General features: G+C 42.4%; 1 protein-coding gene across 10 annotated transcripts in view; it reads left to right on the top strand.

Annotated features, from left to right (window-relative positions):
• Rgs22 (regulator of G-protein signaling 22) overlaps nucleotides 1-22038 on the top strand; it is a 120215-nt gene that overhangs the window by 8820 nt on the left and 89357 nt on the right. For all 10 annotated transcript variants that reach the window (NM_001447182.1, NM_001447183.1, NM_001447181.1 and 7 more), the window contains exons 3-4: nucleotides 1542-1604; nucleotides 21010-21231. In NM_001447182.1, coding sequence (NP_001434111.1) covers nucleotides 1542-1604; nucleotides 21010-21231 — 285 coding nt within the window. The remainder of the gene's footprint in view (nucleotides 1-1541; nucleotides 1605-21009; nucleotides 21232-22038) is intronic.

Genomic DNA, 22038 nt, shown 5'->3' with positions numbered 1-22038 from the left:
GCCTAGCCACTGTTTTTTTTGCTTTTGCTTTTCTCTCCTCCCCTCTCCCCTCCTCTCCTCTCTTTTCCCTCCTCTCCTTCCCTCCTCTCCTCTCTCCTCCTCCTTTCCCCCTCTTCCCATCCTCCCTCCCTCCTCCTCCCCCCTCCTTCTTTGGCTGGGTCTCTTGCTGATTAGGCTCCGTGGGTTGGCCAGAGAGCCTCAGGGCTCCTCCCATCCCTGCCTCCCCAGACTTGGTATTACAAGTGCACACCACCACACCCAGCTTCCTATGTGAGCACTGGGGATTGAAGTCAAATCTGAGGAATGCTTGCACAGCAAGCCCTTTACCAACTGAGCTATCTCTCCAGCCACTACTTCACTAATTTTTAAAAATTGGCTAGTAATAAAAAGAAAATTATCAGCCATATGGAAATAATAGCATTGTGTCATGTTTCAACTTTCGTGTTAGATTTGCAAAATTGAAATATAATTATGAATAATAAAATAACCACATGTACTGTTCAGCCGAGTGAGCCATGATGTGCTCTGGACACAATGGAAACACTGACTAATAGAGCAAGGTGTTTGATGATTTCGAGAGCAGTGTTGTTCTTGGCAGTGCTCATTTGATTTTGCCAATTTTAAAAGTGGCTCTGTTGGTGGAAGAGACAGTTACAGAAAAAATACACACACACACACACACACACACACACACACACACACAATCTGTGCTCAGAACATATGCATCGGCAAAAGAGTCTGTGTTCAAAGTCAAGCAGGAGCTTGACCCTGAAAACTGAACTTACAGACAGGAAACTGGACAGTATGCTTAGCTTGCCATTTCTGCTGGGCAGCGAAGGATGCCACACGATTAATTTTGTTTTAACTCATAATTCTTATTATTGTCTTTAACAAATCTTCCTTAGTTCTTTTTTACTTTAAATCTGTATTATTATTCATGTGTGTGTGTGTGTGTGTGTGTGTGTGTGTGTGTGTGTGTGTGCGCATGTGGGAGTCAGAGGACAACTCCATGAAGTCCATTCTCTCTCTGCAGAGTTATGGGGATTGTATCCATCAGGTTTTGGGAAAGCTTTTGACCTGTTAGTGCATCGTGTATACCTTCTGCTTCTGTTCTACGAGTGCATATTCCAAAGCCTGGGAAAGCCGTGTGGCACGTGTATTTGCTGAGACTCTGTTCTATGCGGTAGTACACGCTTCACGTTCTGTGCGCTCCCTGGCTGCAGTAGCAAGGTCTTCTGAGAGAATATTCCAATCTAGTTTCTTTTTTGTTAAGGATGGTGGTGGTGGTTGGGGCAAGGTCTCAGGTTGTCCAGTTTGCTTTAAACTCATTCCACAGCTGGGACTGGCTTTGAACTCTCAATCCCGTGCCCCCTGAGTGCTCAGTTCATGTTGTTGTCCATTTTCCTATCCCTTCCAGGGACTGTGTTAGGTTTATAGTGAGAGTTCAGTGTGTAACTGACTTAAAAGGTCTCAAAGATCTACGCTATGGTAATATAGACATGTGCAAAACACGGCCATAATGTGTTTTTGTGTTTTTGCAGGAAAATTACTTGGCAACAGACAACTTCCTTGTGGACTACTTTAATGAGTTCTTAAGTCTTCCTGTGAGTACATTATGATGTACTATTGGATATATTATTAAAGTATCTAAGCATTATTAGTATGTGTGTATGTGCGAGCACATGCAGTATGTGTGTGTACATGTGTGTGTATGTGTGACTGAATGCAGTATGAGTGTGTACATGTGTGTGTGTGTGAGTGATTGCATGCTGTATGTGTGTATGTACGAGTGCATGCATACATGCCACCATGCATGACTGTGTGTGTTCACACCATGGTACAGATGTGGGAATGTTAGAGGACAACACTGTGGAGTTCTCTCTCTCTAGCTTACATGGAACTCAAGCTGTCAGGTTTGAGCAGCTGATCCCTTTATCCATGGAGCCACCTCACTAGCCCCAAAACAAAATATTTTAACCACTGGACTATTTATCAGACGTATTTATCAAATATAATATTTTCTTAGATCAACTAAAGGCTCAATGAAGTGGCATATGCTTTAATGCCAGCATTCAGGAGGCAGAGGCAGGTGGATCTCTGAGTGCGAAGCCAGCCTAGCCTACGCTGAAAGTCCCCGACCAGCCAGAGTTACATAGTGAGACCTGGTCTCAAGGTTAAAATGATAAAAATGAGGGTCAATTAAAGTAAACTGTGGATGTGTGGTTAATCACACCTCTAACAACTCTAATCTCAACACTTCAAAACCTGAGGCAGGAGAATTGACATAATTAAATGCCAGCATGGGCTATAGAATGATTCTCCTCCCCCCCCCAAAAAAAAAAAGAAAGGAAGGAAGAAGAAAAATAAGTAAAAATAAAGATTAAGAAAATTTGCTCAATTTATCTCTCTTTATACTCACATATTTGGATTTGAGTCCAACTTAGAAATATTCTTACTGAAAAAAGCTGGTGTTTCTCTGAGTAGCAAAAGGCACCTGTAAGACGTCCTGGCCAGTTGCATTTGGCAGCATATTAGACTTCTTTTTTCTAAACTCTAGGCTATTGTTGTTATCCTCTTGGGGAATGTATTAAAGTAGAATTTGTATTTAAGGCAACTAGAGTTTATATTAGTAGAAAATAAGATTCAGGACACATAGATGGATGCCAGTTAATAGAGTTTGAGTTCAATAGCAATGATTTACAGGGGAGGTATTACGAGATTTGAGGAGCATAAAGCGAGAGTTCCTGAAATGGTTTATGGTGTCCTGTAGAAGTAAGATAGGTGGGGAATGGCTCGGCAAAGGACGTTAGCTAAGAAGCTTTCTCCATAAGGTTCAGAAAAGCATGACAACTTCTTCTATTAACATTTTAACAAGGAAAGGGCTGGATACAGAGCTCAGCTGATAGAGTGCTCACCCCGCCCATGGTGCTGGTGCATGCTGTAATGTGCCAGCATTTGGGTGGTGAGATCAGTAGGATCAGAAATTCAAAGCCATCCTTAGCTAAATGAGACCTTGTCTCAAAAAGACCAAGCAGGCAGATGAAACTTTTGTTAACTAGAAAGGATTTGGAGTATAGAGAAGAAACAAATAATTGTGAACAGTGGACCTAAACTGTTGCTACACTAAAGCCTAGCGGCTCACACTGTCTTTTAAGGAGAAAGCTGAGTATCATGTTCTTTTGCAGTCTGTACCAAGGATCAACCCATGTGGGAGTGCTTGTTTTGTGAATATCTCTTCTCTCAAAGTAGTTTCGTGTTCTCTTCTTGATTTGACACAACTAGGGACAGTGGAACCAGCAGGAAAGTTAGACCAAGCTGCCCAGATATCTTTTCCCTTTCCAGAAACAGACGGGGCAGCTCTCAAACATTCCCAGGGGATCCTCAGACCATTCTCCTTGGCTCTCTTTCCAGAGCTCACCATCTACTCCTGTTATATAACCCACCAGTAGCAACACAAAATTGCCAGAATTCTGCTTTTCCAGATTATATAATCTTTCCATGACCTCAGGCTCTTCAAATCTCTGTTCTTCCCAAAGAAGTGCATTTTATAAAACTTGGGAAAGTCTGGGGTAGCCTTGTCCAGCATATACAGAAGTACATAATAATCTCATGGCTTGCCCGGGACACAGGAGACCACACCTTAAGAAGAAAGAAGGCATGGCCGTGGCAAAGTGTAAGGGTATAGCTCAGTGGTAGAGTGCTTGCCTAACATGCTCACAGGTTCAATTCCCAGTCCCAACCAACCAACCAACAACAGTAACAGTAACAACAACAAACTTTAAATCTTAAATTTCATTTTCTTAACATTTATATCTTGGTGCTAACATTTGAGATTATCTTGGTGCTTCTTTGCTCCAGGAAGAAAAAGAGTTCCCTACTGTATCTAGAAAATCTGTATTGAACTGTAGAAATCAACATAAAAGTAACAGAAAACCAAAGCCAAGCATGACCGCTCATGACTGTAATCCCAGCTTCTTGGAAGGCTGAGGAAGAAGGATTGCCCTAAATTTGAGGCCATCCTCAACTACATAGTTTGACTGTCTTTTTTTTAAAAGGAAGAAGAAAATTTATAAAGTTTATGGAAATATTGAGCCACAGTCCTGCCATACAGTCAAAATTGGCATCTGCAGTTTGTGCGTTTTCTTTGAAGCCTTAGGTCAAGTGGTACATGGTACCTGTGCTCCATTCCCCCGCACCCCACCCCCCACCTTCTTTCTTCTTAAGGCGTGGTCTCCTGTGTCCCAGGCTGGCCTGGAACTTACTATGTACCTCTGTGTATGCTGGGCAAGGCTACACCGAACTTCCATTCCCTAGTATGTACCTGTGAGTGCACGCATGCTTGCATACACACACACAGGTCGGCCCTTGGTGGATCCAGTGCAGTGACCTGCCTGGGCTCTGCTTCACTTTTTTTTTCTAATTCCTTCAGCCTTTCCACCCCCAGATCTTCATTTCTCTAGCTCTGTTTGCATGTTTTGTACCATGCAACCAGCCTGTCAATTGATGGTTCTTCACGCTACAACCGGAAAGACCTGTCACACATTTTCAAAGAGAATTTGAAGACAGGAAGGAGAAGGAATGGTGGATTCCCAAATCGAGGTCCTGGCGAGTTCTAGACCATTAGTAATGCTTGGGTTCTGAGAATCAGAAGCCAACATGTTACCAAGAGGACGTGTGCCAAGCCAAGCTCTCTCTCTTTGGATCAGGTACTGGTATTTTAGGCACCTGTAAATATTGTGTATTATGGTTTCAATAAAGTATTACAAAATAATAAATTCAATCATGTTTCTTCCCACTCTGCTTTTAACAGTGCTCATGGTTTCCCATTAACCAGGACTAAAACCCCAATGCCAGTATGATTTGGTCTTTCTACCTCCTGATCTTCGTTTCCTCTCCTTTTTCATCCTATGTCTTTTCCAGCTTAACCAGTCTTCTGTTTTTCTTAAAAATGAATATGCCAAGGGTGCCAGCTGGTTTTATGTCAACTAAATACAAGGTAAGGTCATCTGAGAGGAGGAACCTCAATTAAGGAGATGCCTTCATGTGATCAGTCTGTAGGCAAGCTTGTAGGGCAGTTTTAAAAGTAGTGATTGGGTCTGTGCCTGGAGCTGAGCCTGTGCCACAGCCCTCTGTGCCTGGATCCCACTCGGGGAGAGCTGATCTCCCAAGAGTGCTGACACACCTGGGAGCGTGGGTGAGAGCACCACTTCTGCCCTGAGGAACCTGACTGCAGCCCTCTGTGTGCAGGAGCCAAGAAGCAGTCTGGGATGTGATCCTTCAGTTTCGGTACATGCCCAGAGCTGACCTTGAGCCTCAGCTCTCTTTACTCGAATCCTTCTGGGAGAGAGATGATCTCCCAGGAGTGCTGACACACAGACTTACAGGAGGGTCAAGCCACTGTCAGAGACAGTAAGACCGACTAACACCAGAGATAACCAGATGGCAAGAAGCAGGTATAAGAACCTAAGCAACAGCAACAAAACCACATGGCATCTTCAGAACCTAGTTCTCTCACCACAGCAAGTCCAGGATACCCCAACACACCAGAAAAGCAAGATTCTGAATTAAAATCACATCTCATGATGATGTTAGATGACTTTAAGAAGGATATAAATAACTCCCTTAAAGAAATACAGGAGAACACAGGTAAACAGGTAGAAGCCCTTAAAGAGGAAACACAAAAATCCTTTAAAGAATTACAGGAAAACACAACCAAACAGGTGAGAGAATTGAACAAAACCATCCAGGATCTAAAAATGGAAAATAAAGAAATCACAAAGGGAGACAACCCTGGAGATAGAAAACCTAGGAAAGAGATCAGGAGTTATAGACCCAAGCATCACCAACAGAATACAGGAGATTTAAGAGAGAATCTCAGGGGCAGAAGATACCACATAAAACATTGACACAATGGTCAAAGAAAATGCAAGAAGTACAAAGCTCCTAACCCAAAACATACAGGAAATCCAGGACACAATGAGAAGATGAAACCTAAGGATAATAGGTATAGAAGAGAGTGAAGACTCCCAACTCAAAGGGCCAGTAAATATCTTCAACAAATTCTAGAAGAAAACTTTCCTAACCTGAAGAGATGCCCATAAACGTACAAGAAGCACACAGAACTCAAAATAGAATGAACCAGAAAAGAAACTCCTCCCATAACGTAATAGTCAAGACACCAAGTGCACAAAACAAGGAAAGAATATTAAAAGCAGTGAGAGAAAAAGGTCAAGTATAAAGGCAGACCTATCAGAATTACACAAGACTTCTCACCAGAGACTATGAAAGATCCTGGGCAGATGTCATACAGACCCTAAGAGAACACAAATGCCAGCCCAGGCTACTGTATCCAGCAAAACTCTCAATTACCATAGATGGAGAAACCAAGATATTCCATGACAAAACCAAATTTACAGAATATTTTTCTACATATCCAGCCCTACAAAGGATAATAGATGGAAAACTCCAACACAAGGAGGGAAGCTATACCCTAGAAAAAGCAAGAAAGAAATCTTTCATCTAACCCAAAAGAAGACAGCCACATAAACGTGATCCCACTTCTAACAACAAAATTAATAAGAAACAATAGTCATTGGTCCCTAATATATCTAAATATCAATGGACTCAATTCCCCATAAAAAGACATAGGCTAACAGACTGGATATGTAAGCAGGACCCAGCATTTTGCTGCATACTGGAAATGCACCTCAGTGACAATGACAGATTCTTCTTCAGAGTAAAAGGCTGGGGAAAAAGTTTCCAAGCAAATGGTCCTAAGAAACAAACTGGAGTAGCCATTCTAATATCAAATAAAGTTGACTTTCAACCAAAAGTTATCAAAAAAGGTAAGGCGGACACACTATACTTGTCAAAGGAAAAAACTGCCAAGATGAACTCTCAATTCTGAATTTGTGTGCTCCAAATGTAAGGGTACACACATCCATAAAAGAAACTTTACTAAAGCTCAAAGCACACACTACACCTCACGCAGTAATAGTGAGAGACTTCAATACCCCATTCTCATCAGTGGGCAGATCACGGAAACAGAAACTAAATGGAGACACAGAGAAACTAACAGAAGTTATGAACCAAATGGATTTAACAGATATCTATAAAACATTTCATTCTAAAACAAAAGAATATACCTTTTTCTCAGCACCCCATGGTACTTTCTCCAAAACTGACCATATAGTCAGTCACAAAGCAGACCTCCATGGATACAAGATGATAGAAATAATCCCATGCATCCTATCAGATCACCATGGACTAAGGCTGGTCTTCAATAACAACAAAAAGGACAGAAAGCCCACATATACATGGAAGCTGAACAACGCTCTACTCAATGATAACTTGGTCAAGGAAGAAATAAAGAAATTAAAGACTTTTTAGAATTTAATGAAAATGAAGGCACAACATAGCCAGACTTATGGGACACAATGAAAGTTGTGCTAAGAGGAAAACTCATAGTTCTGAGTGCCTCTCAAAAGAAACTGGAAAGAGCATACATTAGCAGTTTAACAGCACACCTAAAAGCTCTAGAACAAAAAGAAGCAAATACACCCAGGAGGAGTAGAAGGCAGGAAATAATCAAACTCAGAGCTGAAATCAACCAAGTAGAAGCAAAAAGGACTATACAAAGAATCAACAAAACCAGGAGTTGGTTCTTTGAGAAAATCAACAAGATAGATAAACCCTTAGCCAGACTAACCAGAGGGCACAGAGACAGTATTCAAATTAACAAAATCAGAAAAGAAAATGGAAACATAACAGAAACTGAGGAAATTAAAAAAATCATCAGATCCTACTACAAAAGCCTATACTGACAAAAACTGGAAAATCTGGAGGAAACGGACAGTTTTCTAGACAGATACCAGGACCCAAAGTTAAATCAGGATCAGATAAACCATCTCAACAGTCCTATAACTCTTAAAGAAAATAGCAGTCATTAAAATTCTCCAAACCAAAAAATGCCCAGGACCAGATGGGTTTAGTGCAGAGTTCTATCAGACATGCATAGAAGACCTCATACCAATATTGTCCAAACTATTCCACAAAATAGAAACAGAAGGAACACTACCCAGTTCCTTTTATGAAGCCACAATTATGGTTATACCTAAACCACACAAAGACCCAACAAAAAAGAGAACTTCAAAGCAACTTCCCTTATGAATATCGATGCAAAAATACTCAATAAAATTCTCACAAACCAAATTCAAGAACACATCAAAACCATTATCGGGGTTGGGGATTTAGCTCAGTGGTAGAGCACTTGCCTAAGAAGCACAAGGCCCTGGGTTCAGTCTCCAGCTCCGAAAAAAAAGAACCAAAAAAAAAAAAAAAAAAAAAACCATTATCCATCATGATCAAGTAGGCTTCATCCCAGGGAAGCAGGGATGGTTTAATATACCCAAATTCCTCAATGTAATCCACTATGTAAACAAACTCAAAGGGGCAAAAAACCACATGATCATCTCATTAGATACTGAGAAACCATTTGACAAAATTGAATACCTCTTCATGATAAAAGTCTTGGAAAGATCAGGAATTCAAGGCCCATACCTAAACATAGTAAAAGCAATATACAGCAAACCAGTAGCTAACATCAAACTAAATGGAGAGAAACTTGCAGCAATCCCACTAAAATGAGGGCCTAGACAAGGCTGCCTACTCTCTCCCTACTTATTCAATATAGTACTCGAAGTCCTAGCCAGAACAGACAACAAAAGGAGATCAAAGGGATACAAATTGGAAAGGAAGAAGTCAAAATATCACTATTTGCAGATGATATGATAGTATACATAAGTGACCCTAAAAATTCCACTGGAGAACTACTAAGCCTGATAAACAACTTCAGCAAAGTGGCTGGGTATAAAATTAACTCAAATAAATCAGTAGCCTTCCTCTACACAAAAGAGAAACAAGCCAAGAAAGAAATTAGGGAAACCACACCCTTCATAATAGTCTCAAGTAATATAAAATACCTTGGTGTGACTGTAACCAAGAAAGTGAAAGATCTGTACAATAAGAACTTCAAGTCTCTGAAGAAAGAAATTGAAGACCTCAGAAGATGGAAAGATCTCTCATGCTCATGGATTGGCAGGATTAATATAGTAAAAATGGCCATGTTGCCAAAAGCAATCTACAGATTCAATGCAATCCCCATCAAAATCCCAAGTCAATTCTTCACAGATGGAGAGAGCAATTTGTAAATTCATTTGGCATAACAAAAAACCCAGGACATCCAAAACTATTCTCAACAATAAAAGAATTTCTGGGGGAATCACCATCCCTGAACTCAAGCAGTATTACAGAGCAATAGTGATAAAAACTGTATGGTATTGGTACAGAGACAGACAGATAGACCAATGGAATAGAATTGAAGACCCAGAAATGAACCCACACACCTATGGGCACTTGATTTTTGATAAAGGAGCCAAAACCATCCAGTGGAAAAAAGACAGCATTTTCAACAAATGGTGCTGGTTCAACTAGAGGTCAGAATGTAGAAGAATGCAAATAGATCCATTCTTATCACTGTATACAAAGATCAATTCCAAGTAGATCTTGAACCTCCACATAAAACCAGATACACTGAAACTAACAGAAGAGAAAGTGGGCAAGAGCCTCAAACACAGGGCACTGGGGAAATTTTCCTCAAGAGAACACCAATGGCTTATGCTCTAAGATCAAGAATCAACAAATGGGACCTCATAAAACTGCAAAGCTTCTGTAAGGCAAAGGACACTGCCAATAGGACAAAATGCAACCAAGAGACTGGGAAAAGATTTTTACCAATCCTACATCTGATAGAGGGCTAATATTTAATATGTACAAAGAACTCACGAAGTTAGGCTCCGGAGAATCAAATAAACCTTCTTTAAAAAGGGCTTTAGAGCTAAACAAAGAATTCTCAACCGAGGAATATCGAATGGCTGAGAAACACCTAAAGAAATGTTCAACATCTTTAGTCATAAGGGAAATGCAAATCAAAACAATCCTGAGATTCCACCTCACACCGGTCAGAATGGCTAGGATCAAAAACTCAGGTGACAGCAGATGCTGGCGAGGATGTGGAGAAAGAGGAACACTCCTCCACTGTTGGTGGGATTGCAGACTAGTACAACCATTCTGGAAATCAGTCTGGAGGATCCTCAGAAAATTGGACATTGAACTACCTGAGGATCCAGCTATACCTCTCCTGGGCATATACCCAAAAGATGCCCCAACATATAACAAAGACACGTGCTCCACTATGTTCATAGCAGCCTTATTTATAATAGCCAGAAGCGGGAAAGAACCCAGATGCCCTTCAACAGAGGAATGGATACAGAAAATGTGGTACATCTACACAATGGAATATTACTCAGCTATCAAAGACAATGACTTCAAGAAATTCTTAAGCAAATGGATGGAGCTAGAAAATATCATTCTGAGTGAGGTAACCCAATCCCAAAAGAACACACATGGTATGTGCTCACTGACAAGCAGATATTATCCCCAATGTATGGAATACCAAAGATATAATTCACAAACCACATGAAGCTCAAGAAGAAGGAAGCCCAAAATGTGGATGCTTCAGACCTTCTTAGAAGGGGGAACAAAACACTCAACAGTTTGGGTGGGGGAAAGGAGAAAACATTTGAAATGTAAATAAAAAATATCCAATTAAAAAAGTACTCACAGGAAGAAATACAAAGTGTGGAGCAGAGACTGAAAGGCCATCCAGAAACTGCCCCACATGGAGATGCATCCCATATACAGATACCAAACCCAGAAAATACTGCAGATGCCAAGAAGTGCATGCTGACAGGAGCCTGACATAGCTGTCTCCTGAGAGGCCCTGCCAGAGCCTGACAGATACAGATGAGGGTGCTCACAGCCAACCATTGAGCTGAGCACAGGGTCCCCAGTAGGGGAGTTAGAGAAAGGACTGAAGGAGCTGAAGGGGTTTGCATCCCCATAAGAATAACAATAGCAACCAAACAGAGCTCCAGGGACTAAACCACCACCCAAAGAAACTGCAGGGATGGACCTATGGCCTCATCCGGATATGTAGGAGAGGATGGCCTTGTTGGGAGGGCATCAAAGGGAGGAGAGGCCTTGGATAGATGCCCCAGTGTAGGGGAATGTCAGGGTGGGGAGGACAGAGGAAATGGGTGGGTGGGTGGGTGGGTGAGGGAGCCACCTACATAGAGGCAGGGGTATGTGCGGGATAGTGGGTCTCTTGAGGGGAAACCAGGAAATGGGATAGTATTTAAAATGTAAATTTAAAAAAGCAATTAAAAAAAAAAAAAGGAAAAAGTAGTGATTGGTGCCATCCCTGGGCTGGCGGCCTGGATTCTATATGAAAGTGTGCTAAGCAGGCCATGGGGCGCAAGGCAGTGAGCAGCATGCCTCCATGGGCTCTCAGCAGCTCCTCCTCCAGGCTCCTGCCCAGCCTGAGTCCCTGCCTGGGCTTTTCTCATTGAACTGTGATTCAGGATATGTAATGCCAGTGTGTCCTTCTTCCCCAAATGGCTTTTGGTCATGGTGTTTCATAGCCGCAGTGACCTTGACTTAAGACAGGAAGTAGATCTGGCCTGGAGAACTCTTCTGAGTCATCTGTGTCACGTTCTTGCCTGCATCACTGGTGTTTAACAGGCTTTTCCGACTCCCTCTGAAACAATGCCCTGCTGATATGCTTTATTTGTGGCATCCAAAGCCCTCATCATTATATGTGAAAATAATTTTCAAATCTTTCAACTGGTTTGCTAATTGTAACCAGTAGGGTCAATTCGTCATAGCCCACCGGCTGAACGGCACATCCCTTTAGTGTGGAATTCACGACCTTTGCAGTGTGGCCTCAACTTAATCTTTCTGCGCACACTACCTTCGCAGCACTTGTATGACACTGTCTTCCTGCCTCTGTGTCCTTTAACCCACCAAGTCACATGAGCTGCACATCCTGTGCTGGGGTCTCACTCTGCAGTGATGGGGAAGGAGTGTCATGGAGCTGCTGTTGATCTGTGCCCTCTCCTCGTTACCCCTGTGGTTTTAGAAATGCTGTAACCTTTTATTTATGCTTAACCTTTGTTTTGTGTTTCTCTGAGAAACAAAACTAGTGCATCTTTTAAGATTGCGGCAGAGCGAGGTAATGTGTGTGATGTATTGAGAGTTTATTTTCCCTTTAACCTTACGGTTCATCTTCCATCCCTGAAGTACGGGCGGCAATGGATCCGTGTCAGCATGCAGGGTGATCTCCCACGGCACACCCAAGGCCACATGGCCAGAACGCTGTGAGTGTCCTGCAGAACTAGCAACAGAACACAAACAGATCGTTTGGAGAGCAGGCGGAGGCCTCGTGGTTATCCTGATACATTAAATGAAGTAAAACAAACGAAGCTAATGTGTTTTTAGGGTGTGTGAACTGAAGTATAGTTCAGATCAAGAAAAAATAATAATCTGGAGCATAGAAGGCCCTTGGCGTTTTTTCAGAAAAGACTGAACTGTTCTACATTTAGAATATTGTGTTGTGATCTTGGTCCCATGTGTTGAGAATCACTCTGCCAAGCTGGTCTCTGGGGGACTCAGCCTGTGAGCATTCAGGAAACCTTGTCAGACGTAGAAGGGTTGAAAGACGTTCAGTGTTTAGCATGGCTTGAGGCTTGGTGGCAGGGGCTAGGTTGAAGGGGCTCGGTGGCAAGGGTAGAATGGGGTAAGCTCTTCTAATGATCTCAAGACCTAATCAAGGGAAATTTGTTAATACCCTGTGAATCCAGAGGCAGGCAGAACCCCATTTATAAGAATCTAGTTTTCAAATAATAAGATTGTTTGTTTACTTGGGAAGTAGTAAACTTTCCTGCACCAGGAGGTTTTCAGGTAGAGGCTGGGAAATGAGTATTGTATTAGAAGAGAGGAGGGGGAAAAAGGAAGAAAATTTTTCTCTTACATTTTCCCTTAAGATGATTTCCTATGACCAATAATTAGAAAATCATAATATTGATGAATGTGGGATGAATCTTATCCCACACTCTTATTGTATAAAACAGAGAATTTACCCAGGTGCTGGTGGCACACACCTTTCAGCTCAGCACTTGAGAGGCAGAGGCAGAGGCAGAGGTAGAGGCAGGTGGATCTCTGTGAGTTTGAGGCTAGCCTGGTCTATATTTTGAGTTCCAGGGCAGCTACATAGAGAAGCACTCTCTTGAAAAACAAAACAAAACAAAAACAAACAACAAACCAAGAGAGAGAAAGAGAGAATTTGTTATCTATCTATCTATCTATCTATCTATCTATCTATCTATCTATCTATCTATCTATCTATCTATCTATCAATCATTTGTCTGTCTGTCTATCTAATCTATCATCTGACTGTATACTATGGTGGAAGGCCGGAGTCACCCAAACAAAACAAAACAAAACAAAAATGTCAATTCCTTCTTTGCTGTTTATTTCAGCTTAGTATCTGAACTGTACATTGACATGCCAGGTCTCTTCTGCATTTTCCCAACATCTTAAAGATCATTTATCTCTCATTTCTACATCTTTCGTGGAAAATCTTTAAAATAGAGAACGCTTCTTTAGTCTCTCCCTTCCCTTCCTCTCCTACCTCCTCATCACGTTGTACACAACCAATGTTTGAGCCTGAAAAGGTAGCTAAAGTCACGGGGCCTTAGGTCAATCTAGACTTTCAAGCGCTCTGAGACCCCAGCCCACCTTTGCAGGGACATGGCCACGGCAAAAAATGGGCCATGAATCAGCCGCTGGCTCCCCTCACACTTCCTTCCATTACACCATTGCCCTCTTGGGACCTGCAAGATCCAGAGCCTGATGGCTGGTAGCCTGCCTGCCCATGTTGTCTCTGATGGGGGAAATCCAGGACAGTCGCCTCTGTTATAAACGATCATGGCACTTTCCAAATCTTAGCTTTCATAACTTGGTTGTGTTTGTTCTCAAGCCAAGTTCACATTCAGATATTGTTTTCATTTGGTGTCTGGTTTTTTTTCTTTCTGTCAACTCTTTATGGACAAGTGTTTGCTCGTTAGGTTTTCTTCTGTGCTATAGTGCAAAAACATTTTTCCCTTTGGTTTTGTTTTGTGTGTTTTATGCTCAGTGACTGTTGTGGGATTGAGTAGATGAGCCCACATAGATTTAGGTTGGTTCTCTGTGGGTGGTTTCAAATATTTGTGACATTTATGGTTTGCAGAAGCTGAAGGGGTGGCCTGCTCTATACCCTGCTTGCAAGGGTAGGTGTGCATATGTTCGCCAGACTCTGCTTAGCTATGCACTTTTGGAATTTTACCGTAACTCCTTCTTGGCCTGATTCTCCACACTTTTTTTAGTCTGTAAACTATTATAATTTCTTGCAGCTTTATGAAAGAGTTATATGCTAGAAGGAACCGTTGGGTGATGGGGATGAGAAAGGTGGGCTGAGAGAAGATGGAGGGCTTAGGTCTTCCACTGCCAAAAGCTAAATACTGGAGAGATTGATCTTCAAAGGCACGCTGACAGAACACCAGGTAACTGTTCAGTTCAGTGCTCACACCTACGGGTGTTTTCATAACCCCCAAACCCAAGGCCCTCACATAAAACACTCAGACTGCCACTGTAACTCATTTGCTTAGCTAAGGATATCCTCTGTACACTTCTTGTGGCATATTACTCCTTCTGTCTCATTGTTGGATGTCTGGTAAACAATTTATAGTTCAACATCTAAAACGCCAATAAAAGTTAGATTAAAAGAAGTTGTTATTGGTAACCAACTTGTTATATTCAAGTTAGATGGCTTTTATTTGCTGATGTGGATTCATGTTTGAAATACAGCTTTGGAGCCCAATTAGCAGAGACAGAATTGGAGCAGAGATGGACATGTGTTAAATTAACCTAGTCATTAGTTTTTAATTTAAATACTGTTCAGCTAAATAATTTGGCACCAGTAAGTTTCAGTGGTGCTGGGCTGGCAGTTTAAGCATAACACTAATTATTCACAGGTTTTTTCCCTCCCCCTCTTTCTTTTCAGAGAAATGTGGAACCAACAATTTATTGTGGTAAAAATATTTTCAAGCACTTGCTTTTTCTGTGACAATATTTTCCGCACATGGATGACTAGCACCACAAAGCTAGCTCTCACCACCTTCAGGACAATCTGTTTTAGAACATTTAGAGAATGACACCCTCGGAATGAGAAAATTAAGTCAGGAAAGGGGCAGTCCGGAGGAGCTTGTCTGGCTCCGAGGCACAAGCTGGAGACTTTTCTGCTGTACAATTAAATCCATGTTGTGAAAATCCATCCACCCAGCTTTCCAGGGTCTGTCCTTCCTGTGTCCCCCTCTCGTGTCTTTTACTGTTATTTCTGAATTCACTTTAGTGGTTTTGTAGGTAGGTTTAGAAAGGACAAGAGAAAAGTAAGGACTTGTTGAACATGAGTTGCACTGAAGGCTTCGCGCTCTCTCGTTCATGTACATAGACTGCAATACTCCATGCGTGACTGCACAGGCCAGTCAGCATAAGGGAGAGCGCAGAACGTGGCCTTTTGAGTTTATAATAACCCAGATTCTGCTCCCTCTGGCTAAAACTTCTTCAATCGCACCCTATCCATCTAAACAAAGGTTCTTAGACTGGAGTGGGCATTGGAACTACCAAAGGGCTTCCAAGGGTTGAGAGGTCTGGGCTCCATCCTGTTTCTGGCTCTAAGGAGGGGCCTGAGAACTGGCATTTCTCAAAGGTTGCTGCAGCTGGTCAGGGAGCTGTGTAGTGTGGGGACCACTTCCGCTGGGAAGCAGCAGGTCCTCGGTGAGCCAGGCCTCTGCCTTCTCTCCAGGCCTTTGGCCTGTACCCTGAACCTGTTGAGTTTCAGCAATGCCCTGCTGCTTGCAGTTTGCCCAGGGCACCCTGTTCTTCTGAGCTCCTGTATCTTGGTGCACTGGCTCTTTCTTTGATGAAATCTTCATCTTCTTTAATCTATCTGATGACTGCCAGTTCCTTCTTTAAGCCCCAACCTGAGTGTTCGGCTTTCTATGCCTGGCTGTACTGAGTTAAATGAGTCCCTATGTGCATCCCGGTTTAGTGAGTTCCTTTGTGCATCTCACTTGTGCCTTTTAGGTGCACACTGTTATAAATTGAGATGAGCACACTTGCACACAGAACAAGGGTGGCTTAAGACAGAAGGGGATTTTGTGCATTGTATCACTCCATGAACGTGTCTCCTCCAGGGCTGTGAGATGTAGTGTGGAAGTCTGCCATTCCCTGATGGGTCTCATCCTTCTTGCCTCTCTTTTGAGAATTAGTTTTAATCTTTATTTTTATTTCATGTGCATTAGTGTTTGGCCAGCGTGTATGTCTGTGTGAGAGTGTTGGGTCCTCTGGAACTGGAGTTACAGACAGCTGTGAGCTGCCATGTGGGTGCTGGGAATTGAACCCTGGTCCTCTGGAAGGGCACCAGTGCTCTTAATCACTGACTCATCTAACCAGCCCCCTTGCTTGTCTCTTAATAATGTAATAATCTCGTTATGTGAGGGCAGTTCCATCATTAAATATGAATATTGTGTGCAGCATAAGCATGAGACATAGGCCTACAGCACCACTTGGTCAGTAACTGTAGACTCAGCGACTCATTTCCATGCTGACAGAAGACTGGCTGTGCTAACTTGAATGGCGCTGGAGATGACGTTGCCCTTTACAGTGCTTTCAAGGACTCTATAGGGTTAATTTTAATTAAATATGATTGACTTAGTTCTAGCTTTGGAGCTGATGCCTCTGGCAGACAGTCTTTCTTTCGTGTCTCTGTGTGTTTATGAATCTTTTCTATTGGATTGCGGGTGCTCTGTGCTGCGCTCACTCCAGGCTGGGTAGTCCATGCTCCCTCAGTATCGCAATACATCATCTATCCTACTCGGCCACTGAACACAGATTCAGTACTGTAGGAATGAATGACCTAGTAGAAGAACATTAAAAAAAAAATCGTTATTGATGAGGGAGGGCTCAGCCCATTTGCCACCCTGGGCTGGTAATCCTGGGTTCTTAAGAAAGCAGGCTGAGCAGGCCATGAGGAGCAGGCCAGTAAGCAGCGCCCTCCATGGCCTCTGGGTCAGCTCCTGCCTCCAGGTTCCTGCCCTGATTGAATTCCTGCTCTGACTTCCTTCGATGATGAGCGGTGATATGGAAGTGTAAGGCAAATAAACCCTTTTCTCTCCAAGTTGCTTTGGTCATGGTGTTTCATCACAGTGATGATACCCTGCCTGAGACAGCTGCAGACTTGTCCTGCAGAGAGAGTCATGAGCAAACAGGGTATTGAGCATAGGTGGCACCTCTAGGTTATCGAGTTAAAACCCACGAAGGTGAAGTAGTTCCCCCAGCGTTTCTCCACGGAAGCGCTCTGCCTGTTCTTTCCTGCGTAGTTTCCAGCTTAGCCAAATCTGTTTTCAAGCCTGCTAACCAGACTGGACATCATGTCCTAGCATTGCTCCTGTCTTAGTGGACCTTGGCATTCGCATTTACATGGATCTTAATGTAAGTTAATGTCTTGTTGACTTTATCATAGGAAAATAGTGGGTGTTTGTTTATATGTTCCCTCAAAAGAGGAAGTTGTGCTTTATCCTTCTTTACATCTCTACGATTAGGATCATAATTGACACCTAAACATTTACAATTTTTGATATTATGGAAATAAAGTAATGGGAGAAATATTTGAATTTGTTATTTGACATTTTGTAATTTTGGAATCATAGTGCTATTAAGGGCTTTCTGAGATATAATCTAACACATAGCTTTTAAAGCAGAAAAACATTACTCCTGGCAAAGATTCTTAAACCTTAAATAATCTTGTTTTGTTTATTGTTTTTTTTTTTTTAGACTGAATCTTGTTGTATCCCAGGGTGGACTTGAACTCAGTGTGTAGCCAAAGATGACCTTGGACTCCTGCTTAGATTCCCACGAGCTAGGACTAAAGGCATGCACTACCATACTTGGCTTTAAAAAAAAAAACAAAAAAAACTATGTCCTCCAGGCTGGCTTGGCATGGCTGACACGGGTCTCCAGACCACCCAGGCTGGGGTGGCTTCCTACTGAACACGCACTTCTCCTGTCTCAGTCCAGTCCTCTGAGAAGCCAAAGCTGCATGCACTCGTCACTGTGCCCAGTATGAATGGTTTAACAAACCATATTCAAGAATCTGTTCATTTGAAATGGGGTCTCACTTTCCAGCCCTAGCTAACCTGCTTCCCATTACCTAGACCAGGCTGGCCTTGAACTCTGGACCCTCTTGCCTCATCTTCCTTATTCTGATGTTACTAATGTGCATTGCTTCTCTCTGCCCTATACGACTTTGGACCAGCAGCTCTCCTCATTTTAAAGTGCATTCTCAGCATTTCCTCCTATGTGGCTATACCTGTTTTACCTCCTCACATTGTTCAGAGTCCACGTTAGTGCATATACACAGCATGACCTAGGCCATACTTCAAACTGTGAAACTGGGAGTCTGAAAAAAAATTGTTAGTTTTCTAGGTTGTACACTCCAGGAGGTTGGGATGGCTTCTGAGTGAGTTGGTATACTGCACCCACCACGAGCCCTGACTAAACTTCCCTGGGTTTAAAGGGTTTTAACCACCACTCCAAAGTTGTGAGGCAAGCACACTGGGGCACTTGCTGTTCTATCACAAAGAGATCGGTAACTCTTCTTAGCCTCATGTTTGTTTCACACAGAGAGCCAACAACCACCACAGCGATCTGGTTTTGATGGCGGTTTCTATGCAGTAACACCTAATCCCCCAGAGTATGGCAATGGCTCTTTTCACTTATGGGGTCAGTCAAACTCCCCAGCTCTCAAGCTCCTGACGGGGGAACTGCAGTGATCTATATTGCTCCCTACTTTACGGCACTGCCATGCCCCCTGTTGTCCAGAACACCAACCCAAATCCTTTGTTCTGACATGCAAAGCCCTCTCTTATCTGATCTTCCTACCCATTCCCTCAAGCCTTTCTTTCTCTTGTCCCCTATGCTATTCTAGTCACCTACAGTCACTACAGGACAATTTTAACTCTGCAGTGTTCCTTCATAAATCTGAGCCTTTATTAGTAAGAGAGAGAAAACAAGAGGCTAGACATTAAGATCAAAATGGTGACCTTGAAGCTCCCTAACCTCACTAGGTCAGTACTCAGCACATCACCTGCACAGAAAAAATGGCTGCACACACTAGCTTCCTCCTGTGAAAGGCAGTATAGTAAAGAAGGAAATTGTGCTATCGGGCCGGTCAGGCTTGTTTCTGTGACTCAGTCTATCACTTCATAGCTCTGAATCCACGGAGTGACTGTCCCTTAAACACCCTCTGCATTAGTGCTCTGTAAACAACTGCCTCAGGAATTAGGCGTCTTGGTGACAGCAGTGAGGTATCCATCACAGACAAACAGCAGTTCCTCTGTCTATTATTTCCACCAATTAGAGCATCTCCATTGTTTGAACATTTTGATTAGTAGGAAAATCATCTTTGTCCGTAGAGCTAACTCATTGGCATGGTTTACTTGGGATTATCATATCTTTCTGTTCATCTGGCTACTATGTCCCAAGACATAAGACAGAAAAAAGAACGGAAAACAACACATAAAGACAGTGTGGCTCCACTCAGGTGTGCAGATGCTCAGGCCTGGGCGGATCCGTTCCCAGATGGCCCTTGTTATGTTTCCTTTTCCCTCCCTGTAAACGCGATGTCCGTCTCTGACACATTTAGTTCATTTCCCTCCCTTACCCAAACAAGTCTTGTTATTACAGGATTGCTTAATCTCTTTAGTCAGTATCGAAGATTGTATTTTTGACATTTAGGCACAAATTGTCTGTTTGACTCCTACATTCAGAAGACAGATATAGCAGGTCACTAATAAAATGTGGTTATTAAAGAAACCTCACAGGCAATTTCCAGATTGTGCTTACTAAGTTAGACCTGTCATGTTGGAGTCAAGTTCTAAGGTGCTTTATACTGTAGACTGACAGTTATCTTAAGGCTGTTGTCTATGTATTAAATACCCTAGAATGGGCAACGTTCTGGACTCTTGAGATGTGACACCATAGGACATGTCAAGAGTCGTGTGTGTGTGTGTGTGTGTGTGTGTGTGTGTGTGTGTTTGGCTTAAATTTTAAAAAGATGCTTGCAGTTTATTGCATCATAACTATAGCATATACAGCAACACACTGCCTGGGGCACCTCAGGACAGCAGGGAAGAGTTTAATCCCATCACTGCTTAGCTAAGCACCTGCAAATTCTGAGTCGTCAGTTCACTGACGCTGCCCTGAGTAGTCTGAAAAGGGGACCTGATCCTAGGCTTAAAGGACAAAACTAGAGCACAGAAGTCAAAACACAATTAACTCTTATGAAAATAAGAGGTCTAAAAATCTTTAATGTGCTTTGCCCAAAGTCAGAGAGCTAGCATTCAAATGAGGCTTCTGATAGCTGTGTATTGATTGGCTGTCTTTAAATAAAACTAGGAAACCTTCAGTACTTACTGAGAGAACCTCAGAGTATTGGTGTCTTTCACTTCTTTGTCACTGTGTAAAGAATGGTGCTGACATAATCGTAAATGAAGAACATATTGTGGCTAATTGTCCCCTTTTGGGAAAGAGAAATTGTTAGCTTTTGTGACTCCTGGGCCTAAAAGTCAATAGGATTATTATTTCTTTTTCCTTTCTTCATTCTTGCCCAGGAGCCCATCTCCTTCTGGGAGGGCACTACTGCTTCATAGAAGCCAGCTGAATCTTTTTTCTAGTTTCAAAGAATCATGGGAGTAAGATTATACAAGTACACTTTTCTGCTACATCTCACCTTGGCATAATTCCCCATGGCATAACGTCTTTGGTAAGGAAGACTTCAGTGGATCCCCTATCCTCTAGCCAAGGGACTTCCAAGATTCTAAAAGCAAAGAGAAACAATGGTTGAGAAGAAGAATGTGTGACATCAGGTCCTCCTAGAGCCAATGAGTTTAAATTTTATTAAAGTTTATTAAAATCTATTTTAAATTTTAAAAATGCTTATACTTTTTATCACAGACCTTTTCAGAGGCAATTAGATTTAATGTGGACTACGGAGTTTTTGAAGTAATTAATGATGCACCACAACTTCTGGAAAAGCAACTGAAAAAAATTCTGCAAAACCAGCAACCGCGGAATCCCATCTATGATGTTGTAAGAAAAGGGAAGAGTGACAGCAAAGCTAAGCAAAAGAGTGTCCCCTGTGAAGACGAGGCCATCAATGTCAACTACACCATCATGGTAAGCCAGTGGGTTAGGTTAGTGTGTATCCTGTAAGGGCAAGAAAGCGTTTGCTGAGCCCGAGCTCCGGAGTTCAGCAGTTAGAAGCTGCTGGGCCTGACCTCAATCCCCACACCCACACCATGGCTCTATCACAGCTCCAGTTGCAGGGAGTCTGGGGCCCTCTTCTGGCCTCCATGGCACCAGGCATGCGCTGGGGCACATATGGACAGTCAGGCAAAACACGTATACACCGAGAATAAAAATAAATGATTTTTTAAAAAGAAAGCATTGGGTGAGATTGACACGACGTCTGTTGAACTGCAGTTTTTGAGGTACAGGGACATTTATTAGTGTGTCGCACTTACACAGAGTGTCTCTCAGACACTGTGTCATCTGTTTTGATGTAATGGCCAGTTTAGTCATGTAGTTTTGTCGATATTCATCAACCAATATAAGAAGCAAGCAATTTGCCTTGAATATATAAAATGTCAAGTGTATTTAGGACAGTATAAATATGTCTATTCTTTATAGTTTAGTTTCCTTCTAGGGAATGTGTGCACAAAGGAAGTTAATTTCTTTTAGATCTTTTTTTTTTTTTTTTTAAACCAATCCTGTTATCCTGTTTACTGCGGGGAACTGAGATGACTTTGAACCTCCAGCTATACCCTGCCCCTGAGTTCCTGGCTTTACAGTCTGTTACCAGCTGCTAGGTTTTGTCTCTTTTGCTTCAGGTCAGCAAATGTATATTGAAACCTGGCTAACCCACCAGCTGTGTGTCCCTGAAGCAGGCCTTGAATCGAGCTGCTAGCTACCCCTGGGCTTTAT

This window comes from Rattus norvegicus, chromosome 7 (genome assembly GCF_021556685.1).
Source record: "Rattus norvegicus strain SHRSP/BbbUtx chromosome 7, alternate assembly SHRSP_T2T, whole genome shotgun sequence".
Classification (NCBI taxonomy): Eukaryota; Metazoa; Chordata; class Mammalia; order Rodentia; family Muridae; genus Rattus; species Rattus norvegicus.
Note: the sequence above shows the minus strand (reverse complement) of the source record. Positions and strands in the feature narration are given on the sequence as shown.